The following is a 27457-nucleotide window of genomic DNA, read 5'->3' on the forward strand; positions in this document are numbered from 1 at the left end:
CAGAATGGCCTCCCCCTCTTCACTGTTTCTACTTGGTGAAAAGCTGTCCTTTCAGTGATGGGGAGAGATTGGAAGCAGTAAGGCCCAAGAAATATAGAGTGCTAGATAAAATTTAAAATCGGTGGGTGGGAGAGACACCATATGGTTATGCAAACAGACTCTCATGCATGAGGCTCTGACATCCAGGGCTCAATCCCCCAACTGCCATAAACCAGAGCTGAACAGTGCTCTGGTTAAAAATAAATAAATAAAATAAAATAAAGCTGTTTGTCTATAAATACAAACATTTCCACCAAAAATTAGTTTTTAAAATAGTTTATTTTCTTCTTGTCATTCTTTGAAAAGTAGTGGCTTTAGCAGCACAACTACTGGTATCAACAACATGAAATCTACTTCCTTTTGAGTAGTGAACTTGACTCACTTTTATTAGTTATATAACTTAGTGTGCTATTTTTCTCATGTTCTTAGGATGTCTGGAAAAGACACTTATTTCTTTGGAGGGAAAGATTCAGTAGTGGACACATGCTTATTTTTCTTAATTTTTTTTTTTCTTTTCCTTACTAGCTGATTTAGAGTTGTTGGCCAGATAGAACAAACAATGTTTGAGAGGGATCATGAAGAGAGAGAGAGACCCACACTGCTCTTTGAGCAGTTCACAGAATTGCCATTTGTAAATAGTTGTCAGTAGTGAAAAAGTGGATAAAGAAATGACAGTTTGGAAAGTTTTGATACAAGAGGAAAAAGCATGGTCTGGAAGGGTGTGCATGTTATGCCTGCAAACAGCAAAGTGTTCGCTAATGAAGAAAATCTAAATGTTTACAGTACTATAAAGAAAGCAAGACTACAGTTGTTTTTCTGGCTTTTACTTCCTTTTCTTTTCAACTTTGATGATGGGACTGTAATTAAAATAATAATTGAAGCTAATTTAAATGGGAACTTTGTAGATTTGTGTGTGGTTTTGAGATGGTTTAAAATAAAGTTTCCATAGGCAAATCATAGAACAGGACTAATCATGAAAGATTTTGTTAAAAATGTTCTTTTAAAGATTCCTGGTAAACTGAGGATAGTCATCAGTTTAGAGGATAGTCATCAGAGGACATTTCTGAGTTGACTTTTTTTCTGGCCACCATGGTTCCTGCTGGGGCTTGATGCCTGCATGACAACTCCACCATTCCCAGCAACCTGTTTTTTTATTTTTCCTTTGATAGAGAAGAGGTAGAGACAGAAGAGACACTTGCTTCGCATCCAGGGAAGGTCCTTCTAGGCAGATGGGGATGAAAACTTGAACCTAGGTTCTTGCTCATAGTCATGTGTTTGCTTTCCTGGGTGGAACCTCCTCTCGCCCCACCCCACCCCACAGGGTGATGTTTAACATTTGTACGAGGTAGATTCTCAGGTCAGTTTCAGACCCTTAGACGAGACCCAGCATCTGATTTGTCAGCCTCCTGGGAAAGGCCAGCCAGTTCAGTGCTGTCCAGTGCAAAGCGCTTACGCATGTGCGTGTGTGTGTGTTGTGTGTGCGCGTGTGCGTGCGTGTGTAAACCATTTTGCTCTCAAATCTCCGATTGGATTTCTGAAAGTTATTTTTAAAGATATCACCACTGTGTATTTTAAAGCAGAAAGTAAGCTCTAGCCCTACTAACCAGAAATTATACTTTTGACTCCATCAGCCCGAGAGAGCCCCACCGTGAAAATGAATTTTGGGTCAGACTTCATTTTCTGTGATTACCTGTCTCAAGTTACCTTGACTGGAATCTGCTCTTCACAGCAAAGGGCACTGTTGGCTTTTCGTTTTGTTTTTTGGTTTGTCTTTGACTAAATGCATATCTTTTGTAGTGAGCAATAGTGGTCTGGCTTATCCAGAAGTCACTCATGCTTGGCTTCGGGATTTTTTATTTTGGCTTTGCCTTAGGGATGTGCATGTGCCTGACTGGAGCCTCACAGCACCACAGTGAACACTTGTCTGACTCCATCATCCTGATCTCCACACCCTCAGCAGTGTGTGTCACCTCTGACATAAGTCACAGCTCCAGCGAGTGGAGTAAATGCATTGCTGCTGCTTTTCCAAAGCTGCTAGAGTGAACAGGGGGCCAGTGGATCCCAGGCACACTCAGATCAATTAATTCACCATTGCTGAGACCTCCAAAAGCTCATGGTACAGATAACGTGCCATTGTTTCACAGGCTAGGTCTGAGTCCACCCCCTGCTGTTCCTTCTTACAAAGTGTCTTCATGCTTTAGTGCATGCGCCTTGTGATATTACCTTTTGTGCAGAAGCTACAGCCATAAAGTTAGCCAGGAAGGCAGGTGATAAAAAGCCTCACGTCTGCCAAAGTGATGCTCTGTAGCCAGAAAAGAGATGTTGGAAATAGCTGAAAAGTATAGAATATGGTCAAAGCTTAAACCCTTGGGCTTGAGTAAGCCAGTCAGCCATTTATAATGGAAATGACAGCAACAAAAAAGAGTGAGTGAAACTGTTACAGTGATAGCTTTGGTCAAGGAGAAATGTACTCATCAGATGGGAACAAAGACACAAGAGAACTTGAGAAGTAACAGCTAGCAAAGACAGTGGCCTGACAGGTGAAGGATGAGTTGAGGAAAAATTTCAAATGTTTTGTCTTTGCCAAATAAGTGAATGGAGAGGCTGCAGCAGCTTACCCTGCATTGCTCCAGGAACCCAGATGAAGAAACTCAGCAAGGTTCGGAAGGGCAGAGGCTCTCTGAGGACATAATTGTAATGAATCCCATATGTAAAGAAGATAACCTCTGTAAGTACACAGCCCAAGGAATGTCAGGTACAGGGGTCATTTTGATGGTGATGGAAAGCTACTTTCTGAGAAAGGGACCTGGCTCCTTGTGGAAAAGGAAGGAGTGAGGAGGGGAGAGCGAGAGGCATCTCCTGCTAGAGCTTCACAGCCATCTCTTTCATCTTCTCCACAACTACCTTCACTTGCTGCTTTGGTCGGGGCTAATCAACCAAATGCTGATGATCCTCCCAAGTCAAACCAGCATCGATTAGTTAGTACTGCAGCTCAGCGGGTCTTGTATTTTGGTTTCCAGACCTGTCACATCAGCAAAATCTCAGACAGTTTACCCCATCTCTGAATCAGAACGAGATACTGGGTAGTGGAGCCTTGAAGCTTGTCTTCACACGTTTTCTAGGGTTTTCATGGAAGTGAATATTTGAGGTCCTCTGCTGTACCTTGTCTCATTCAACATACCCTTTCAGCGCTGTAGTTTGGTGAAGGCTGTCATGTATCAGTGGTCACAGCATGCTATGGCTATCTTCATGTGAGTAGCATGTATGTATGTGAACAGTACATGTCACTGGCTGTACACCGTGCACAGTCACAGTCATCTTCTCCATTCCTTTGACTTTTCCGATCTTTAAAGTTTATGACTCACTTTACCATAGTTTATGTTAGTTTGCCTGGAGGGAATTTTTCCCCCTTTTAAATGACATTGGCTCTGTATTTACACAGCCTTTGAAAGTAGGAAGGTATGACTATAAGGGAAAGTCTAAGTCTGGTGGTATTCAGAAATGTAGAGATTAGGGAAAGGTTCAGGGCATGAGAGTCTCAGGGATGAGGGTCTATGGTGATTTGGGAGCTATAAATAAACCCAATAAATTGAGTGGCTGTCAGCGAGAAGCAAGATTTACTGGGCAGTTGACTTTATACATTTTGATCAGGTGCATAAATTAACCCTCTCCAAATCTATTTAGCAGCTGGTTGTCATTTCCATTAGCTAAAAGCAGCTAGTCTTAAATCTGTCTGGAAGCTCTTGCCAACACGCCTTACCGAGTTTATTTAGCTTTTCAGCTCTGAGACAAAATTCCCGGGTTGTTGCTGAGTGCTCTGGTCTCTAGATCATATTGGAGGGCAGTTTAAAATCCTCCTGCCAGCTCTTGAAATGACCCTTGACAGGTAATTGAATTTAGTCTTTCTATCACTGGAGGTGATCAGGAAGGATTTAGGGATTTATATGCAATAAAAAACATGCTTTAGAATTTTATCAGTCTAAGCTCAAAAGGTAGAGAAGGTGAGATGAGAACTGAGTGGTTTCACTCCTGACCATTTCAGCTCTAGGCACAAAGTCTTGTAAATAATTTTGTAGATTATTTTAGAGGAAAATGGAAGTTACTGTAACATGGTCAGGTGATTAGAAGTGAGGAGGCCAGCATAGTAAAGTTGTATCCCTTACTGCTCCCCAGTGTAGTGGCTTAACACGCGCATACGCACGCCTGTTATATCAGGGCTTCTTTGAGTCAGGCATTGAAGCATACTTTAGCTGAGAAGTTCCAGCTGGCGTTTAGGAAGTTTGCAGTAACCTTGTCCCAAGGGGCAGCTGGGTTGACCAAGACTAGACCATCCACATCCAACATGGCCGCTGTTGGCAGGAAGTTGCACTTCCTCACCATGTTGGCTTTTGCATAGAGTTCTTGTGTACCTGCAGCTGAAGAGCAGTCCGTCTCTATTCAGGGGAGGTCGTAGCTTCAGGAGGGACGCACATGGAGCAGCGAGGAAGGAAGGGAACACCCACCTGCCCACCATCCAGATCAGCTGAATCAACCCTGGTGAGCAGTGGGGTGACATATGTCTTGAATGATAAAGCTGTGAGCACAGGGATGCATATCTCCCTTCATGGCAGTGTCTTCATGTCTGGAGGGGAACTTGATTTGATAAAATATTTCTATGAGAAACATAGTCCATAGTGATTTTAATAGTGAAAATCTAACATACTACTTTGTAAGATTAAGAGAAAGGGAAGAATGTTCACACTAATTCTATTCAGTATGGTATGGAATTTTCTTTTTCTTTTTTTTTCCCTTTTGTTGCCCTTGTTGTTTGTTGTTGTTATTATTATTGTTGTTGTTGGATATGACAGAGAGAAATCGAGAGAGGAAGGGAAGACAAAGAGGAAGAGAAAGATAGACACCTGCAGACCTGCTTTCAGCTCTGTAAAGTGAATCCCTTACAGGTGGGGAAGCAGGGGCTCAAACCGGAATCCTGATACTTTTGTGTTTCCTGCCATGTGCACTTAACTCGCTGTGCCACTGCCTGGCTCCTGATATGGAATTTTCTAATTAGTGCAGCACAAAAGGAAGGAAAGGGAAGGAAGGAGGGAGGGAGGGAGGGAGGGAGAGAGGGAGAGAGAGAGAGAGAGAGAGACAAAGAGAGAGAGACAGAGAGAGAGAAAGAGAGAGAGAGAGAGAGAAAGACACCCAGATTCCTGTCCACAGAGTACTCATGCTTCCAATTTCAAGACTTACTGTGAAGATTCAGTTATTGTGTGTGTTAGTGGTTAAAGAGATAGAATTGATGAGTGGAACAAGAATATTTGAGAAACTGACCCACCCAACTACAGACAATAAAGTTGATACAGGTATCAACACAGTTTAATGGGTATGGATAATCTTTTCAACAAATTGTCCTGGGGACAATCATTTACCAGAATTATATGCTTAATATGGCCCCCAGGTCAGATGAGCGGGGTTTACTGTTAATGGTATTTATATACTTTTCCCACATTTGGGAGCTACTCTCTTCCCTGGTTCAGCTTTCTAGTCTTGTTTCTAACTCTGACAACATCTCCCCAGACAATAACTAGGGTCTACCTGCATGTTAGCTGTCGGGCTCAGGCAAATATTAGTAAAGTCATGGGCCCCTTGGAATATACCTAAAAATGGAGATCTCAAATCTCAACTCCTCTATTCTTACTTTTAGGTTCCTGGTTATTAAACAGTTTGCTCTGCTTTTATATCTTAATGCTATTTCAGTCACCAAGTTGCAGATGCTACCATGACACCAACATGAATTCCCTGGGCAGATGACCTCACCAAAGAGTCCTAGAACCCCACCTCTCCAGAGCACTCCCCCACTAGGGAAAGACAGAAACAGGCTGGGAGTATAGATCAACCTGCCAACACCCATGTCCACAAGAGAAACAATGACAGAAGCCAGACCTTCCACCTTCTGCACCCCATAATGATCCTGGGTCCATACTCCCAGAGGGATAAAGAATAGGGAAGCTTCCAGTGGAGGGGATGGGATACGGAACTCTGGTGGTGGGAATTGTGTGGAATTGTACCCCTCTTATCCAACGGTCTTGTCATTCATAATTAAATTAATTTAAAAAAAAACAACAAAGACAAAATAAGCAAATTCCAAACTACTTATTTCTTACTGCATACAAAAATTAACTTAAAGTTAATCAAGTAGACTTAAATGTAAAAATAAACTATTTCTTTTTTTAATAGATACTCTTTTTTAAAATTTTTTATTTGTTATTGGATAGAGACAGAGAAACTGAGAGAGAAAGGTGAGATAGAGAGGAAGAGAGACACCTGCAAACTTGCTTCACCACCTGTGAAGCAACTCCCCTGCAGGTGGGGAGCCGGGGGCTTGAACTGGGATCCTAACCGGTCCTTGTGCTTTGCGCCATGTGCGCTTAACCCGCTGCGCTACCGCCCAACTCCCTAAACTATAATTTCTAAAAGAAAATTTTAGTGACAAAATATATAACACAAAAGTACTAATTAGAAAAGAAAATCCAATAATTGGATTTAATGAAAATGGAAACTTTCACTTTCCCTAAGCAAGCTAGGCTAGAGGGAGGGAGTATTTACAAGTCCCATATCTAACAAGGAACTAGAATTCAGAATGTTTGGAAAAAGAAATAAGCCCAGTTAAAAGTGTCTTTTGCAGAGAAGCCATGTGGTTCACAAATAAACTCTTGGGATGCTCTGCACAATTAGTCATTTGGGGGAAATGCAAGTCAAGTCTATAAGGAGACCCCACATCATACTTAACAAGGATGGCTAAAAGTATAAATATGTAAATAAAGTAGCTGGAACTTCCGCACTGCTGATGGGACTCTGACATGGACAACCACACCAACTCCAGTTCTGCATATTTATCCAAGAAAGAGCAAAGCATATGCCCACTCAGAAATATATATATACATATCAGGAACAGCCCCAATATACATATACACATAGATATACATATGTATGTACTTATATCTGCACACATTGTATATACACATATCAGGAACAGCCCAAATGCCCCATCAGCAGATGACTGGTAACACAAACTGATAGATTCATACATTGGAATACTGCTCAGCAATAAAAAAAAAAAAGGCACTAGCTCTTGGCACACTCAGCAACATTAACAAAAAGTGACAGAACGCAGAAGGCACTGCTGGGCGTGGGAGGCTCCAGTCAGGGCTGCGGGCCCCTGTGCTCACTTCCCAGCAGTGATGTTCTAGGTGTCTGCTTGTCAGATGGTGCAAGGTCACTGGATGTCGTTCCACCTCACGAAGGCTTACATTTCTGTCACAGAAAGCTTATTGCAAAAAATAAAAATAAATAAAAAAGAGCAATTCAGAAAGAAATTATTTGGCTCTTTTAAATGTTTAAGCTATTCTTGATGTGAAAAAAAAAAACAAATAAAAAAAGGCAAGTAAAATATATTGTGTTAGTTTTCTTGAAGTTTTACTTTTCAAACAAGCTCGTTTTTTTTTTTTAAACTGGTTAAGTGTGCCAATACAATGTGCTTCTTCAAATACCGTGTAAATAAGATGCATTTTCTTTTTTGGTGATAGCTATTGTAGTTAACTGTCAGTAAAATACTCAACTAGCTTACTTTCTTGGAATATTATTTCCATTCACTTGATAGCATAGGGACACCTCCGTTTGTTTGTTTGTTTTTAACTAGATCTGTGAGTGTTGTTTTTAGCTCATCCTCACATGTATGTTACCTTCTTTTATTTTCTCTGTCTTTGCCTTACCTCTTTGCCTCTCTGGCTACTTTTTTTTTTTTTTTTTGGTCTTCTGCATAATACTGCCTATTTTGCGAGGCTCCACCTACACAGTAAACTGCCCAGATGTCTGTCTTTCCCTCCCTCCCTTCCTTCTTTTCATTAGTGATTTACAAAATTATGAGATAACAGGGGTATAATTCCACACCATTCCTACCACCAGAGTTCTGTGTCCTTATTCCCTCCAATAGAAACTGCACTAGTTCTCCCAAGGTTACAGATATGTGTTGACTATCATTACTATAACTACATATATATATATATATATCACATTATTTCTGTGGTCCTGTCTTCTCTTCCTTTGTAAGTTACACCAACACCTATTTTTACTTCCTTTTTTCCTCTCTCTGGGTCTTTATGGAGTTGGAGTTCAGAGTCCTTTGGTCATCTTCCCCTAATATTTCTCTCCCTCTAGGAGTATGGATGAGAATTCTTTTCTCCTTCCTTGTTCTTTTTTTTGTAGTTTTGAATTGACTTTTTATTCTTTATTGGGGGATTAATGTTTTGCAGTCACTAGTAAATACAGTAGTTTGTACACGCATAACATTTCTCAGTTTTCCGTATAACAATACAATCCCCACTAGGTCCTCTGTCATCCTTTTCCAGGACCTGTACTCTCCCGCCCCCCACCCCCACCCCAGAGTCTTTTACTTTGGTGCAGTACACCAACTCCAGTCTAGGTTCTGCTTAGTGTTTTCTCTTCTGGTCTTGTTGTTCAACTTCTGCTGTGAATGAGATCATCCCTTATTCATCCTTCTGTTTCTGACTTACTTTACTTAACGCGATTTATTCAGGCTCCTTCCAAGTTGGGCCGAAAACAGTGAAATCACCAATTTTAATAGCTGGGTAGTATTCTATTGTGTGTATATATACCACAACTTGCTCAGCCACTCATCTGTTGGGCAGGTGGGTTACTTCCAGGTTTTGGCTATTACAAATTGTGCTGCTATGAACATGGGTATACACGAATCTTTTTCGATGGATGTGTTGGGTTCCTTAGGATATATGCCCAGGAGAGGAACTGCAGGGTCATAGGGCAGGTCCATTTCTAGCCTTCTGAGAGTTCTCCAGACTGTTCTCCACAGGGGTTGGAGAGCAGTGCAGGAGGGTTCCTTTGTCCCCACAACCTAATATTTATTGCTGCTGGATCAGAATTCTTTTGGGGGGTTCAGATGGTGGGAGTTGTAAGTACTGTAACTGCTTCTCTGCTGGACATGGGCATTGACAGGTTGATCTACAGCCCCCAGCCTGTTTTCTGTCTTTCCCTAGTGGGATAGGGCTCTGGAGAGGTGAGTTTTCTGGGACAAATTAGTGAGATCATCTGCCCAGGGAAGTCAGGATGGAATTAGTAGCATCTGCAACTTGGTGGCTGAAAGGTGGTATGATATAAAACAAGACAAGAAAATAGATAAATAAAATAAAATTCAACAGTAAACAGGAACCAGAAAGTAAGAATTAAAGCAGATCTTAGGGTGGAGAGATTAGGAAGTCTATTTTAGTTATGTTCTTAGGAGCCCATGACTTTAGTAGCTGTTTTTGTTTGAGCTTGGTAGCTGACATGCAGGTGGACTGAAAACACTGTCTGGGAAGGTAGAGTCAGAGTTGAGACTAGGCCTAGAAAGCCACGTCCTCAGATGCCTTTCATCAGTACTCCAGCTGAAGCAATGGCAGCATGATGCGACCCTCTCTCGGGTCCCCACTTTTCTGTTGGGCCTGCCTGCATCTCACTATTACAGCATAAAGACAAAAATGCGGGGCCTGTTTTTTGGTTATTTTCTCATGAGGGATTGCTTTTATGCTATAGAAATGACCTGCTTAAGATATCCACAACATGGGGGGGGGGGAAGGACACCCACAACATGGTTAACCTTAATATTGTTAAGTTCACATCCAGCCCAGGATCTTTCATATCACTTGTGATGCCAGTGAAGTTGTTCAAGTACCAACAGTATATCGGACGTGGGACAAATTACAAGCCTTGCCCAGCGCTCTTGTAATAGAAGTGAATTCCGCTATAGGAGAAGTTAATCATCACCTGCTGTTTTCCTGTGCTTGCTTATGATCTGTGAAGATGGAGAGAATAGCCCTTCCAGTGATCATATATATATATATATATATATATATATATATATATATATATATATATATATATATGTTTTTTAATAAAATGGAAATATTGACAAGACCATAGGATAAGAGGGGTACAGCTTCACACAGTTCCCACCACCAGAGCTCCATATCCTCTCCCTTCCCTTGATAGCTTTCCTGTTCTTCATCCGTCTGGGGATAAAGTGATCTACCATCTTTTACTGCCTTGTGGAGAGTCAGATGAAGCCATCGCCACATTTGATGCCTCAGCATGTGTCATCACATTTTTCAGATGCTTCTAAATGTGACTCAAGATGTAAAAGTGACTGACACTTAGAGGGAGGATGAATCAAGGAAACTGAATTCCTGAATGTAAGGAATACATTTGTTAGGAGATAAGATGACTTGGGGAAATTAACTTCATGGCATTTTTGTTTTTGTTTTAGGCCACAAAATATTTAAATCTTTGAGTGGTAGTTGCTGAAATGAATCAGGCTTTACTTGCCAAGTTCCAGATTTGTAGAACTGTTATAATTCTCTCAAGGACACAAGTCAAGGGATTCTGTTAAATGTGCACATCTCATTTTGAAAAATGCTGCCTTAATTATTGGGGTATGGAGAATGTTTTCTTGATGTCTGCAGCCTAACAAATAGTGGGGATTTCAAGGTCTTTATTCCTCCTTTTATATAATTTTAGAAATACATATTTTTATTTCATTATATGTATGTAATTATATTATATTAATTATATTATATTATATTATATTATATTATATTATATTATATTATATTATATTATATTATATTATATTATATTATATTATATGAGGAGGACAGTGGGAGGGAGGGAGGGAGAGAGCGAGCAAGTGTGCTAACCAGAACACCATGCTGGTACATACAGCATATGGCTCCAGGGAAGGATGAAAAGTGAGTAAAAATTATCAGTATTGTGTGGGAGAGAAGTTTTAAGGCCTTAGTGTGATAACTTAGCATATTGTTCTTGTTTTAGGAGAGGCCATCACCACTGGAACCTGTGTCTGTTTTTTTAATAAATGATTATAGATCAGCTTGTCTACTTTTGATAAGCCAGCTAGAGTCTGTTTTAAATCATCCCCTGTTGTGGTCAGCAGGAAATATATGTGTTTTTTTTTTCTTGTCTTTTTTTTAAAAATTTATTTATAAAAAGGAAACACTGACAAAAACCATAGGATAAGAGGGGTACAACTCCACACAATTCCCACCACCAGAACTCCGTGTCCCATCCCCTCCCCTGATAGCTTTCCTATTCTTGAACCCTCTGGGAGTATGGACCCAGGGTCATTATGGGGTGCAGAAGGTGGAAGGTCTGGCTTCTGTAATTGCTTTCCTCCTGAACATGGGCATTGGCAGGTCAATCCACACTCCCAGCCTGTCTCTCTCTTTCCCTAGTGGGGCAGGGTTCTGGGGAATTGGGGCTCCAGGACACATTGGTGGGGTTGTCTGCCCAGGGAAGTCAGGTTGGCATAATGGTAGCATCTGGAACCTGGTGGCTGAAAAAAGAGTTAATATATAGAGCCAAACAAATTGTTGACTAATCATGAACCCAGAGGCTGGAATAGTACAGATGAAGAGTTGTGGGGGGGGGGTGTATCTCTGTTTTATAGATAGTTAGTAGTCCTATTTTAGTTGTATTCCAAAGAGCTCATGACTATACTAGTTTTTTTTTCTCCCCTGAGCCTGACATCTGATATGCAGGTGGATTCAAGTTATTGTCTAGGGAGATGATGTCATGGCTGGAAAAAGGACCAGAAAGCTGGGAGGAGAGTAGCTCCCAAATATGGGAAAGGTGTATAAATATTGTTGACTGTAAACCCCATCAATTTAATGTGATCTGGGGCCCATATCAGCTTAAGAGCCTATGTGACCTCTGCATCCCTGTAGATCTGAGCTCACATTCTGTGGTCATGAGTAGATATGTTCCAAGCTGCCCCAATTTCAGGACCCATCTTCCTCAGGTAGAAGATAGAGTATGTTGTCCATCCTCCCTTTGGAGAATGGAACATTCTCTACCATTGTTCATCCAAGTTGACGGCAAGGTCCTATGTGAGGCCCACAAAGGGGTCTATTTTGTTGTTCCTGATAGAGAAGACAGGTAACAATGGAGAGAGGGATTTATTCGAGGTCTAGCACCATCATGTCTGTTTGGGAATCTCAGGACTCCCCAAATAGGGCCCCAGCTGATGGGGTGGCCTGATAGAGACTAAAGAGACGTTAAAGTATGCCAGTCTCTTGCCCTTATTCAGCTTTTGCAGTTCTTGCTTTGCTGAGGTTAGCTTTGGAGTGAGTGAGAGAACTGTAATAGGAAGTAGGTGAGGAGGGTATCTAAGTCTAATTAGATACTATTTCATTAGGAACTTTATACTGACTCACTGCAGACTATTGTGTACTTTTCCTTTCAGGTATACATTTTGCCCTAGTTTATGGATATGCTCTATCTCACGGGACCTGGTCTATATCTAGGTTTGGGATTTTATTAGGAAGTAACCGCCTAGAATGGAATTAGAGAATACTATGAAAGGAAAGGTTTCACCCAAGTAATGAAGCTGAAGGGTTGTCATTCCATACCTGAGTGAGGGAAGTATAATAGGAAGTAGGTGAGGAGGGTATCTAAGTAGACACTATTTCATTATGAACTTTATGGTGTCTTTTTAGGTCTTTCTGCTTGTTTGCTGCATATAGGGAGAACAGAAGCAAATGGTGGCACTACTCTATAAGACACAGCTATATACAGATAGTGTCATAAATTATGGTGATGTATATGATACAGCAAATCCTAACAAAGGAATTTTCAAAGTTAACCCAATTGCCAAATAATGTGATTACAGCAATAACTATCTGTTGCCTTCTTAAACCCTAAGGTAGCAGGAGCCTCCCGCTTCCTCTATAAAACCTATATTTCCCCCAGTCCTGGAACCTCTAGGGTGGGGCTCACTTTCCTGCATGCCTCTCCCAATTCATACCAAATGATACTGCATCTGCTGATCCCAACCTAATCAGTGCAACAAAATACGTGCTTTTAAGCCTATCCATCATTACTTCTGGATCATGTAAGAAATGCCTTAAACCTCTAAGAGATTCAAGTAACACTTTAAAAATAAAAGCTAGACCAGTCAGTCGAGCTTGAAACTGGCAGTGCAGGGGTCAGTAGGAATTCCCCAAACTCAAGAGGTCTTAGGGGCCTTCCTTGGAATAAGGAAACTGGCCCCAGGGGAAGATGCAACGGGCACTTTTATAGGTATCATGCTATTTTCTCTCCTTACTCCCCAGCATCCACTTGGTGCCTGGACTCAAAAAGGTGTGTCTGATCTGGAACACCTGGATGGGAAGGGAGCTGAGAGCAAGGCCAGGGGGTTGTGATTCAGTCTGGGGACTCAGGGCTTTCCAAAGCCATTAGGGTCCAGGCCTGCGAAAGGTTCGTGGGAGACTTCTCAACTCAGTCATAGAAAGCCAGTTTTTGTTGCTGCTTCTGTGGATCCCTTCTGGCCTACATCCAGTCTGTCTGGTCATTTTTTCTGGCTCTTTCTGTAGGATTTATGTGGGATTGGAAAACTGAAGAGCTGTTCTGTATGTACCCCTGTCGTCTTTTTCCTCAAGTCTCTCAGATATTCTGAAATGTGACAGATTAACAAGTGCCCTTACCCCTGTCTGACTGGTCAAATGCTTGTTTCTTTATATCCACTTGGTCTATAGAAAGATGCCTGTGTGTGTGTGTGTGTGTGTGTGTGTGTGTGTGTGTGTATGTCCTGTGTATTTACATCAGATGCCTGGTTAAAGAATGTTAGTTTATTCTAGTCTTGGGAAGTGGGCTGCAGACATTGAACTGACTATTGGTTATTATTTTTCGACTTACGTGTTTACCTTTCATTTTTCCTGTGATGATTTTTCTCTCCTGCATTGGGAGTCTGTCATGTAAAGAGTAGCTCTAAGATTGGACGTCTGCACACCATCCTGAATGTACATGAACCTGGGCAGCCTCTGGCAAGTCATACCTGTTTAGGGCAGCCTCCTGGCCTTCTTCCTGATGGTGGAAGCATTCCTGCTTGTCTGAGAGACAGGAAGCTTGGTGGCCCTCCACCCCGAGCCTAGCTGGCTACTCGCACGCTGGGCACCAGGGTGAATGACTGAACTCCCTTAGACTTCATCAGGGGCCATCCTCAGAAAACTTATGTCATGTACAGCTTTTATTTCATAAAACTTTCTGATACGCTGAGAAAAAAGAGGAAGAAGAGAAATTCAAACTGCTGGCCTTGATAGCTAACAGTCCTGCCCAAACATATTACTGGAGGGGTTCTAACACTCCTTGAATCTTCTGAGGTGTGTTTTCACTGCAGCTGACCTTCCTGCTTCCTTCTGCAGGTTTTGGGCCTCTTCCCGAACTACTTGGCATTTGTGTTATATTTTAATATATGTGAGAAGAGATCTTCTCTTAAATTTGCTTCTTCTGCTAGCCTTTCCCTACTAGAAAAATTCTAAAGTAAGCACAAGTAAACACTCTAGTACAGGTCTATTTGAGGACTTGGATTCCTCAATAATTCATATCTGAGTGTGGACTTCATTGCTTCTGTCTCATGTCTTCTTGGTGAGTTCCAAGCTCCATAGTACCCAGTCCTTCTTAGCTTGATACTGAGTTTATTTTTGAGGACAGTGGCCTATGGCATACAGTGGTATATTACCAGAAAGTGCTTTTCCTTTTTTAAATGTATCAGTCATAAGTATCACCATATAGGTGGTAGCTCACTTGCAAGAGTCCACATTTCACCATGCAAGGTTCTAGCCCTGGTCCCCACCTGCAGGGCAGAAGCTTTATGGGTATTGGAGAAGAGCTGCGCATGTCTCTCCCTCTCTATCTGTGTCTCTCACCATCTGTTCCTCTCTCCCCAAAGAAAAAGTGTCACCAGAAATGGTGGAATTGTGCAGGCACTGAGCCCCAACAGTAAACCTGGTATCAAAAAAGGAAGTAATTATACATCAAATAACTAACTTTAGAAGAATTTTAGGTTGCTAGTTTTATTAAAAATGCTTCATTTCTTTAAAGATGTTAACTCTTGAATGTTACTTTCTTACTACAAACTAAACCCCAGTAATATTTTCTCTTTGTGTAAGGAACCCTAGCCATTCATAAACATCTTGAAGTTGTTTATTTTTAAATGTAAGATCAAATTATAAATGATATGGGGGGGGATGGTATAAAGGTTATACAGAGAGAGAGTCTCATGCTTGAGGCTCCAAAGTTCCAGGTTCGACCCAACCCCACCATAAACTAGAGCTGAGTAGTGTTCTGGTAAAGGAAAGGAAAGGAAAGGAAAGGAAAGGAAAGGAAAGGAAAGGAAAGGAAAGGAAAGGAAAGGAAAGGAAAGGAAAGGAAAGGAAAGGAAAGGAAAGGAAAGGAAAGGGATATAGAAGATAATTCAACTTGGATTACAGCAGCTGGGTTTCTTCGTTGTCTTTTAAGGAAACGACTCTTCTGTACCTAGGACTAAAATGTGCAGGTGGAGAGAGGGTGTTATTGTTGTTATAGTTGCATTATTGCATGCTTTATATCTTCACAGTAGTTGATAAGGTTGTTTCCCTAGCTTACTCACATTGTCCAAAGAATTTGCCTGACCTGTTGGTAAGCAAGAAGACTGTCATTTCTTTAGGACTGAAAAGTTTGCTTGTGTTCATTTCAGGAAAACCCCACAGCACCAACAGCTCAGAACGGATCCAGCTCTCAGGGATGTATAACGTTCGGAAAGGCAAAATGCAGCTGCCCGTGAACCGGTGGACCAGACGCCAGGTCATTCTGTGTGGCACCTGCCTCATAGTATCGTCTGTGAAAGACAGCCTGACCGGAAAGATGCATGTTCTGCCACTGATCGGTGGAAAAGTAAGTCCAGCACAAGCGAAGTCAGCAGGTCCCTGACATTCCTGAGCCTCTGGTTTTGGCCATTGCTGTAAGGAGGGCGGATGCTTTTTCACTCACCTGAGGTCCTAACCCAGTGCCTGTTGGCTCCATCTGGGGGTATTGCTTGGTGGAGCTGTGAAAGATAATTTCACTGGCTCGTGTGTTGTCTTTGTTCCATCAGTACATGAAGCGAAGCCACCAGGCTGACAGGGCAGCCAGAGTCTTACTGTTGCTTTGGGGTTTGGAGACCTTGCTCTCTCCGGCAGCCTCTGTATAAGTGAAGAATCATGACCCTTAGGTCCGTGACCTCAGGAACTCTCCAGCATGCTTCTCAGAGGGTGGGTGTCCTAAGTCTTTGATCCCACTATCTCCAGAGTTGTGCTCGGCGACCAGTGAGGTTGCATTTTTAGCTTGTGGCTAATCATAAAGTTTTGAACCTAAAACTCTGTTAATTTCAGAGAAAAACTGCATATAGGAAACACATACTCCTGACCTGACTGGTGACTTTCCTCTAAGTCAGTTAACTATGCTGTCCCTAGCATTTGTGAAACAGAAAGAAGCTGATGGCTTGGGAAAATGTTAGGTTTTTTTCTTTGCCAGATTTATTTATAAACCAAGTGTTGGTAAGGGGTATCATTATCATAATTATATGTCAGCATTTCCTGATTTCCAAAAGCTATGATAATCTGTTAATAAATGGGAAGGCGAATTTGGATGAAGAAATGGGTTTTTAGAAATCATAGCTCTATTAAACAAACATCATTTTTACCCACTCCCCTGCTCCCCCCAGGGGCAGAAGAAAGGGAGGCAGGACCTGGAGAATATAAAGGGAGGAAAACGAAGAAACCAGCTTTTCCAAAAGTTCCAATTGCTTGATCTGCTTATTCCAGGCATTAGAAATGCAGAAGGTTAGACTGGATGCCTGCAGTAAACAGATAGTTTTGTTGTTATCTGCTGTGCGTTCAGTTCACTCTGTACCGGTGGTCTCACTGCTGTCCTGACAGGGTCTATGAGGCATCAGTAAAACAGCCAAAACAAAAAGAAAAGCATCTTCTAAAAAAGGAAGTTTTATTATTTGGCCAAAGGAGAGAAGTTTATGCTCTGGAGGGAAAAACAACAACCACAAAAAACCAAAACCCAGAGAACAACTACCTTTCCTGAGCTGGCTGAGGGCCAGTTTATACAGGCTGCTTTCTGCTTTAGAGACACAGCCGGGACAGTAAGGCCCCCACTGGTTTCCTACCAGAAGAGGGGGTGGGGAGGAAGGTGATGTGTCTGCCTAGGTTGTGAGCCAGGCCCCCAGAGGGGTGAGGCTGGGAGTGAGGTAGCCTCTCACGTGGCAGTCACGCCTTGGGGCTCTGATTCAAGAAGTATCTTCAGGAAGATTCAGCCAGAAGGCTAGGTCCTTGGAGAAATCTTCATTCGTAGACTTGAACTAGTCTTTCCTTACAAGAAATTCGTCAGGGCCTGGGTGATGGCGCACCTGGTTGAGCGTACATGTAGCAATGTGCAAGGACCTGAGTTCAAGCCCCCAGTCCCCACCTGCAGGGGGAAAGCTTTGCAAGTGGTGAAGCAGTGTTGCAGGTGTCTCTCTGTCTCTCTCCCATATCTACCACCCCATTCCCTCTCAATTTCTGGCTGTCTCTATCCAATAAATAAATAAAGATATTTAAAAAAAATTTTAAAGGATAAAATATTAAAAAAAAGAAATTAGTTCACCTCAGGTTTATTCTCCTATGCTGTTAAATTTAGTATTAAGAAGACCAGTTCTTGGTCATTGAAAAAAAAAAAGATTTTTGGCTAGGCCACAAGGCATATTTCATTTGATCTATTTCACTTGATTACTACTGATTCTTAACTTTTGTCTGCTCATTGAGGAATTAGTCTTCCTCCCTTCCTTCCTTCCTTCCTTCCTCCCTCCCTCCCTCCCTCTCTCCCTCCCTCCCTCCCTCCTTTCCTTGCTTCCTTTCTCTTAAGGGATTTGACTTTTCAGTGCACTACTGGAAACTCAGTCCTCATTATTATTGCCCCAAGTTGTCATTATAAATGCCTTTTTTTTTTTTTAAAGATTAGAAGCCCTCTTACGTCAACAGTCTCTTCTCTGTGATGTTGGGTATTTGCATGGACAAATTACAAATTAAAGTAATTATTTATTAAATGTACCCTGAAGAGAAGCCACTTTGGTTAGTATCCCAGACTTGCAGTGTGTGTACTCGAGCAGGTGTGCTCCCGCCTGGCCCCAGCATCCCAGAATTGCCAAGGAAGGTGACCCACCTTCCCTGTCAGGCAGGAGCTTGTTATTTGCTTTCAGGTGGAACGAGGTAGACATAGCAACACCTACTCCAGAGAGGGGCAGAACCATCATGGGAGACTGGTGGATGGAGAGGGATACATTTAGTGAGGGACTTGGGGAGTTTTGTGAAGAAAGCCGCAGTAGTTATGGTGTAGTTTGAGGGGTGCCATTTGAAAGAGATGGCCAGAACAAGTATTGTGCTCTCAGAAGCAGAGGCAGAAAACCAGTGGAATGTTCCACCAAGGTCAGAAGCTCCAGCTAGAATTAGCATTTTCATTCAGGGCTAGAGACTTGTCCTGTTTCCCATGTCTGTTATTGGATGGACTCCTACCATTGAGTGAATTGAAAGTTAATAGCTTCCTTTTCTCACAGACAAACCTTGCAGAACCTGTTTTAAACTATGCCTTTAAAAATAATGGAGTAATTTGAAAAGCTTAGTCTTTTAAAGCCTGTTTACTGAGTTAGTATAAATGTTTGTTCTCTTTTTTAATTCTGTTTTAAAGGAAAAATCTGAGAATAAGTGGATTTTTTTTTTTTAAAAAAAGTGAGATACTGAATAGATTGGCTAAAACCTGACTAATTGTCATGATAATGAAAACTGAAGAGCCTGCAAGACAGCTTACCTGGAGCCTGGCTAGTGCACCTGCTTTGCCATCTGCACAGCCCAGGTTCCAGCCCCCCCCTGACTGCACTGGAGGAAGCTGCAGGCTCAGGCTGTCTTTGCCTCTCTCACTGCAGAGCAGCGGAACCCTAGCTGGGAGCAAACATACAAGCACTCTGACCTCACTTGAGCATGCTCACTAGTTCCACATTTCCAAATGTAGGAGTCCAGATAGGAAGTACTTAAAAATGCTCTTACATTTTAATTCCTGAAAAGACATTTGATTCATGCTGCAGTAATATTTATTTATCCTTCTGAGTTTATCATAGCTCTTAGATAACTTATCTTTTTTTATTATTTTTTTTTATTTAAGAAAGGATTAATGAACAAAAACATAAGGTAGGAGGGGTACAACTCCACACAATTCCCATCACCCAATCTCCATAACCCACCCCCTCCCATGATAGCTTTCCCATTCTCTAGTCCTCTGGGAGCATGGACCCAGGGTCGTTGAGGGTTGCAGAAGGTAGAAGGTCTGGCTTCTGTAATTGCTTCCCCGCTGAACATGGGCGTTGACTGGTCGGTCCATACTCCCAGTCTGCCTCTCTCTTTCCCTAGTAAGGTGTGTCTCTGGGGAAGCTGAGCTCCAGGACACATTGGTGGGGTCTTCAATCCAGGGAAGCCTGGCCAGCATCCTGGTGGCATCTGGAACCTGGTGATTGAAAAGAGAGTTAACATACAAAGCCAAACAATTTGGTGAGCAATCATGGATCCCAAGCTTGGAATAGTGGAGAGGAAGTGTTAGGGAGGTACTCACTGCAAACTCTAGTGTACTACTGCTTTCAGGTATATATTTTGCAGTAGTTTATGGATACGTGTGCACATAAGCTCTTTCTCACAGAAACTGGTGTATATCTAGGTTTTGGGACTTTGTTAGAAAGTGAAGCACCTGAGATGAGATTAGAGTGTACTATAAAAGGAAAGGTCTCACCCGAGTAATGAAGCTGAAGGGTTGTCATTCCACACGTGAAGTCTCTGGACACAGTCTGAGGTGAAGCATGTTGAGGTGGCAATCGTTGCGTTGGTTAGGTTGTGATCAGCGGATGCAATATTATTTGGTTTGGATTGGGAGATGCATACGGGAAAGTGGGCGCTATCCAAGGGTTCCAGGACTTGGGGAAGTAGGGGCTCTATAGTGGAGATGTGAGGTTCCTGTTGTCTTAGGGTTCAAAAAGACAATCGATAGTTAGTTATCATCACATTATTTGTTAATTGGGTTAACTTTGAAAAGTCCTTTTGTTATGGTTTGCTGTACAGTATCCAGTATCTTGTATATAGCTGTGTTACTTATCTTAATTCTTTAAATCATGATGCAGAATAAACTGTATCCAGTTTAGGGACTAAAGCATATAAGTGCTGATTCTTCAACCTATGTTCTTTCTGTTTGTCCTGCTTCCACCCCCCCTCAACCAATGACCCTTGTTCTACAATAGGAATTCATCATCTCCTTACCTTTTGAAATACATTTTAGCATGTAACTATGTTTTGGACAATTTTGATCCATTTAAAATGGTGTTACACTGTGTGTGGCCTTTTGTGATTGGACTTTTCTCCAAGTATTGCTGTTTCATAATAAGACTCCATGTTACTTGCTCTGTAGGGCTATTCTTTTTATACAGTATACCAGTCTGTACCTGTTTTAAATTTCAACAATTTCTTCTCTAATTTACCTACTGCCCTGCCTTCTACATTTTTGTCATCCACAATACTGCTGAAAAAGCTTTATGCTGCTCTACTTCCTGGTTTATAAGCAGTATTTCTTGAGTAGTAACTCTCAGCTGGAACTACATCTGGTAACATATGCTGCCATTTCCATTGTCACATGATTGAAGACTGAATGAATACTCAACATCTGCTGGTGTACGCTGGGCTTTGTTGTGGTAGCAGCAGATCTCAGTACTCCCTTCCCGTGTACCCCACCTCCCATCTCAGTGACGTCCTAACAGTTAGTTCTCACTCACACTGTATGTCCGCTGTGGGTTAGTGGCAGTTTCTTTTTTCACCTGACTACCCCAGAGACCTCTCTGGCCCAGTGGAGGCGGTTGTCACGCAGACTGTGTGGATCATGAGGCCTGCCGTTGCTGCATAGGCAGAGGAAGGGATAATCAGAGGCCTGCTCTTGACCTCTTGTCATGTGGCAAGTGACGCAGGCTGCTTCTGCCCAGAGCTCATTGGCCAGAACTTGCCACATGACTCCACACTAATTGCTGGGAGCCAGGAACATGGAGAAGTAGAGTGGTTCACTCTCCTTGCTGTAGGTGACACTACTGGCAAATGCAGGCCATGAGAGTGAAGCGCTGTGGAGAGTATCAGCCAGTCCTTTGCAGAGAGCGGTGACAGCAGGCCCTGTGGTGACCCCCTGAGAAGCACTGTCCTTGGATCCTTACGGAGAAGTGCAGTTCCGGGGCTGTAGACATGGCGTGTTTTCTCGTATGTAGGTAACTAGACTGAACATAATGCCTCATGCATGTGCTCTGCTGCTAAGCTGGCCCCTTACTTAATGAGGGAGTGGAAGAGAGAATCACCAAAGGACTGTTTGCTCCATCAGCCACGTGGTTCCAAGTCTTTATCTTTAGTGACGCCCCAGAGGTGGCGCTCAGGGCCACACGAGGGGGGAACCCCATGTGTGCTTTACGCACTGAGCCATCTCACTGACCCCACACATTTACTTTTAAAAGATGACATCGGTTGTTTTTCTGGGAGGGTGTTCTGTTTCACACTCAATCAGTGTAGAAGCATCCCTGCTTGCCTCCATCTTCACCAGCCTTGCTGAGGTATAAGTGACTGACAATAAATCGCAAATTCGGATGAATTATACTCCCATGAGTACAGTCTGGCAGCTATATCCTCCCGTCAGACCAGCAACCCAGTCACAGTCATGATCTTAACAGCCAGAAGTTTTCCCGTGCCTCTTTGTGCTCTCTCTTCCCTCCTGCCCTTCCTACTTATTTCTCTCCATCCACCAGAAGCCTGTTTTCTGAAAATACAGGTTGGCTTAATGGAAAATTTAAAAAGATCATATTTCCTCTGTGTTACATAGAAATGTGATGGATTCGTAAGTATAGTTTTTTTTTATATCTAACCTCCTAACTAAATTTTACTTTTTCTAATATAATATGTATGTATATATGCACACACACACACATATACAGCATTTATTGTGTAGTGAGTCATGCCATATTCAAATTAGCCGTTTCCTTTCTAAAGATATTCTTCTGACTTACTGTAATGATCAGGACACTCGTACAATACGAATAGAAACAGACATCTATTTGATTGACGATCTCAAATGTGTGAGCACATCATTTACGTCATAGTTGCCTTAGATATTGTGTAAATACCCTCTCAGCTGCAGTGAGTTATTTGTGTTCTCAGTTTGCTGAGAGTTTTTATAATGAATAATGAATGAAGAATGGGTAATAAATGATACCAGGTGCCTTATCTGCAGCAGTGACAGTGGCCCCAGGACTTTATCTGTTAGTGTGTAAATGAAGTTATTGGCTTTACACTCCTCTTTACTGAGGTAAATTCAAGTCACTGGTTTTTTGGGGTTTTTTTCAATATTACTGGGTCCTGAGGCAACTTTTTTTTTTCAAAATAAGTGCTTATGACTAAAGCTGATCTGTAATTTTTTTTTCTTATTGTCTTATCTTGTACTAAAAAATTTTATAATATAGCTCAAAAGTAACCAAAGAATGAGACCTGAGGCCACATGGGGCAGGGAGTTACGTTTATTTTATGTTAATGGGTTACAGGCCGACTCCTACCAGACTTGCACACGCTCGTCCCGCAGTGCCCAGCTTTTCTATGTTTCAAACTGGGCATGGCACAAGCTGGTGGGTTAGAAAGAAAGTCCATCAAGGTGCTGACAATAAAGGTGAGAGCAGGTTGGCTACCATCAAAGCCTGCCACTGGGATGTAGGAGTGTAGAGGTGGGCGTCCACCAGGACCCTTTAGATTTCTTATTTCAATCTGTTTTTGATTATGCTGACCTTATAGAAAAGATGGAGTGTTTTTCATCTTTTTTCATTTAGTGAGTAAGTTTACAGAGTTTGGAATGTTGGAGAATTCACCTATAAATGCAGATAAAATGCACTTTTTGCCCTTTCTGATCTATTTAAAGCTAGAAGTTCCCCACTGTGATGCATATATCTGGATGTGCAGTATTTTCAGTGGTTTAGTTCTGTGAATTAAAAACTGTTATTGCTTTTTTATCTGTGAGTTTTTAGAAGTGTGCTACTAAAATTTTAAACATACATGGATTTTTGGTTGACATTTTAATATTAACTTCTGACTCAATTACATTTGACCCTTAGTTTGTATAATCTTTAAAAAAAATTTTCATGCACTTTTTGTGACTTAGTTTGTAATTATATTTTGTTAAGTGGAACATAAGAGTTTGTATAACAACCAGAGGAGGTGTGTCATTTTATTTTTTACTTTTTCCTCCTTAGAATTCACTGTTAGTAGAAATTTGATTTGACTGTTAATCTCCGCATTATTAGCACTTATAAACACCACGGTAGGGCTTTACCTCCGGTTAATCTAACTTCCATACATTATATTTTTTAAATTTTACTTAGCCTGCTTGAAGACCTCTTTAAAAAAAGAACAACTTGTTATTTAGAGTGATGCAATACTACAAAAGTCTGGTAAATCCCCCTTCCAGCACCTATGCAGAGGGAAGGGAAGGGAAGGGAGCCTGGGCTATCTTGAAGCTTAAGAGAAATGAATTTCTGGATCTTTGTAATTCAAATGATTTGGTCTAGAAACCCAACTGAGGTGTTTCAGAAGAGGAGTGGTTCAGGCTTAGGAAAAGGTACTCATCCCCAAGGCTCACTCACCTAAGGTCAAGTTACTGAGCTATGACAGATGGTTCTGCTTTCTTACTTGTTTTTGTCTCACTTTGTCTTAGGTGGAAGAAGTAAAAAAGCACCAGCACTGTTTAGCATTTAGCTCTTCTGGACCCCAAAGCCAGACCTACTACATTTGTTTTGATACATTCACAGAGTATTTGAGGTGGCTTCGCCAAGTCTCCAAGGTAAGCTACTCAGCTGCTAGCAGTCCAGATGCTTTCTGCCTTACCCTGTTTGAAAGTACCCTTCCACATTCTTTTGGAAAAAAAAAATGTGGTTCATTTGCCAGGTTTGTCTTGTTCTGAACAATGGAGAGTTCAGTGGTTGTACATCCAAATCGTCTATTCAGTAGTAGGAAGTTGAGATTATCTAAAGGGACTGGCCCGGCCTAGGACAGTGGCAAACCACAAAATACCCAGGAAACTATCACAAATTTCCCCTCTTCCTCTATGCTGTCTCCTTTTGCCTTTTGAATGGCTTTGTTTCTTCTGTCATCTTTGTTATTTTATACTTTCCTAATTAAATACAATCACTGTGACCTACAAACCCCCCCCCCCACTGTGTGTGTGTGTGTTGGGAGTCAGAACAACATAGAAATAAAATAAATGTTGATATTCAGATACTGTGTGAAGTTTTAACCTCTTATTTTGTAGAATTATGTGTGAAGATAGGGTGGACTGAAGTACTTAGCACTTGGGCTTTTGGTGTGTTTATGAAGTGATGGAGCCTCTCTAGGGTCTATAGCATTACAACAGAATTTGCTTTCATAATGTTACACTTTTAATCCATTTTTTCCCCAATTTTGATGTGATTCATACTACTGTGTGATTATTTTTCAAAGGAGTGGATAGGGAATAGCTGTAAAAGATTCACAGAAAATGAGAAGATAATGACTAGAAAGTCTTTCTGAATACTAGTTGCATATGAATTACCAGTTAAAACTGTTTTCTCTGATGAAGTGAAGCATTTAGGAACACTGGTTTCTCCTCCTCCTAGAAAAGAAGCCCCAAGCAGAGTTGATGTTGGTAGGAGTTAGAAGATTCTCCCACCCCCACAAGCAGATAGAAGTTCTCAAACACTTAGAGCAGCATCCCCAGCAAATAAAGGGGACGGTGACACTCCTAATTCTGTTCAGCTAACTTAAGGTGATAAAGAGGGCATAAGTCCTTCCGCCTGCTTGTTTTAAAATGACTCTCTTGGTTGCAAATGTGAAAAAATAATTGTGTTTTCATATTTAAATGAAAGCATATTTATTTTACTTTTAAAGAAAAAAAATCATTGACCAGCACTCTGCTTTATTTAGAATAAAATGCTAGGGGGCCGGTCGGTGGCATAGATTATTATGTGCAAGGACCTGGATTCTGGCCTCTGCTCCCCACATGTAGGGTGACATTCCATGAGCAGTGGTGACGCAGGTCTGCAGGTGTCTGTCTTTCTCTCTATCTCCCCCTCCTCAATTTCTTTTTACTCTATCTAATAAAATGGAAAGAAAAAAAAAAAAAACAACCACTGGGAACAGTGGATTCCTAGTGCCAGCACCAAGCCCCAGTGATAACCTTGTTGGCAAAAAAAAAAAAAAAAAAAAAAAAAAGGAGGAGGAAGAGGAGGGGGCGAGGAGAAGAAGAAGAAGAAAATGCCGAACTACAGTAAATTTCTTTTGACTTGGAAACGTTGGTTGTTTTTAAATAAAAAATTTATAAAATAAGTTTATTTTATTTTTTTTTGGTTTTATTATCTTCATTTATTTATTAGATAGAGACAGCCAGAAATTGAGAAGGATGGAGGTGATAGGGAGAGAGACAGAAGACAGAGAGCCACCTGCAGCCCTGCTTCACCGTTCATGAAGCTTCCCCCCTCAGGGGGGGTACAAGGGCTCAAACCTGGGTCCTTGCACACTGTAACATGTGCACTCAACTAGGTGTGCCACCACCTGGCCCCTTAGTTTATTTATTTTTAATTTTACTAAAGCAATGCTCAGCTCTGGCGTATGGTGGTATTGGGGACTAAACCTGGGACCCAGGAGCCTCAGGCATGAAAGTCTTTTGCAGAACCATTATGCTGTCTCTCTAGCCTAGAACAATTTTCCGTTTATAGGAAAGTTGTAAAGAGAGTAACAAGAACCCATGTACCCCTCACCTGGTTTCCCAAGCATCTTGTGTTATTGTAGTACATTTGTGAAAGCTAAGAAACCAGCATTAGGATACTCGTCTGAACTCCAGAATTTATTTGGATCTCACTAGTTTTTCTATTACTGTTTTTTTTATGTTCCAAACTCAAATCTAGGGCACAGCATCACATTCAGATGTTAGGTCTCCTTTGGTGTGTGACAATTTTTATTCTTGTCTGTGTTTTTTAATGACCGTGACAGCCTTGAGCCACACTGCTTGGGTATTTCATAGAATGTCCTATATGGAGATGTTTTCATGTTTTAGTCCAAATGCACTGCAGTAGTCACCTGCTTTCTATTCCTTTTGGAATTAGTCATAGTATAAACACTTGAACATGGACAAGGATGTAAAGATAAGCCTATACAAATTACCATGCTTCTCAAGGACAGGCTGTTTTAACTGAGACAGTAATAACAGAAAGATTACTAGGTACTGAGTTTCATAGTCTCGTACAGTAAACATTCACACGAGTTAGGAAGTTGCTGTTCCGAGGCCACAGCGTCCACTCCGCAGCCTGCTTGTCAGGTGTGTGTTTATATACTGGGCTAAAGCAGAGGAGACCAGTTCAGCTCCCTCAGTTGGAAGGGCTTTTTCTAGAGAGGCAGACGGAAAAAACAATCTGTTCAGATAAGAAAGGACACATCAAGTAAACAGACTGCTATACTAGGAGGTGATATCCCAGAACGACAGAGAAGGATGAGCTACATCTTAGAAAGGGAAATTTAACTCAAAAGTCTATTGAAAGGCATGTCTGACTATTTGAAGATCTGGTGAGAGGAGCTTCCCAGCAGTGGGAGAAGATGGTTCCAACACTGGACTGAGGGTTCCACAGCGGGAGACATGGCAGGCCAGGGGTTGGTGGTGTAGAACTGGGAGACACTCTCTGGGCATTATCGTTAGTGTGATGACAAGCCATGAAAGAGTTGCCTTTGTGGAGAGGATAGGTTGTGAAGAGCACGCTGGCCGGCAAGAGGCTCACGCACTGTCTTCTGGACAAGGAGTGTTAGGGCAGAAGTGGAAAAGGTGTTTTGGAGAGTGAGCGATAGCATAGCTAGTAAATCACATTGGCAGCATGAGGAGAAACACAAGAGTGGTTTCTAGGCAGGCGCTGCTTTCAATTACTAGGGGGATTGTAGCTTCAGTCAGAAACCATAACACTAATTACACTCTTGATATTCACACCTGTAAATTGTGGCAAAATCTAATCCTTAACTTCAAAGAGTTTCTGTTCCTGGAGAGGCAGTCCAAGAAGCCCAAGAGATAGCTTATGAAAAATTTCTTCAAGAGGGCTAGAAAGCACTGAATGCTGGCACTCTTGTTGCTGGTTTGCTAATATGCCACCTGCATGTTCTGGAAGGGCAGTGCATCTCTGATGAAGCCCTCTTGCTGGAACTATGGACTTAACAGTCAGCTCTCTCCAAGGAGAAGACGGAGGTGGGGCGTATGATGCAGGAGAGCACGGTTCCAGGATGATGGAGGAGAACGTTGGTGCAAGTCTCCTTTTTCCATTGGTCGCTGTGCACTGCAGTGTGGTGGAGCTATATGCCACCTCTCCCTCTCCCTCTCCCTCTCCCTCTCCCTCTCCCTCTCCATCTCCCTCTCCCTCTCCCTCTCCCTCTCCCTCTCCTCTCCCTCTCCTTCTCCT

General features: G+C 41.9%; 1 protein-coding gene across 2 annotated transcripts in view; it reads left to right on the forward strand.

The window, feature by feature from the left end:
- PHLPP1 (PH domain and leucine rich repeat protein phosphatase 1) overlaps window positions 1–27457 on the forward strand; it is a 160525-nt gene that overhangs the window by 78336 nt on the left and 54732 nt on the right. For both annotated transcript variants that reach the window (XM_060173977.1, XM_060173978.1), the window contains exons 2-3: window positions 15620–15816; window positions 23704–23829. In XM_060173977.1, the coding sequence (XP_060029960.1) occupies window positions 15620–15816; window positions 23704–23829 (323 nt within the window). The remainder of the gene's footprint in view (window positions 1–15619; window positions 15817–23703; window positions 23830–27457) is intronic.

This window comes from Erinaceus europaeus, chromosome 15 (assembly GCF_950295315.1).
Source record: "Erinaceus europaeus chromosome 15, mEriEur2.1, whole genome shotgun sequence".
NCBI lineage: Eukaryota > Metazoa > Chordata > Mammalia > Eulipotyphla > Erinaceidae > Erinaceus > Erinaceus europaeus.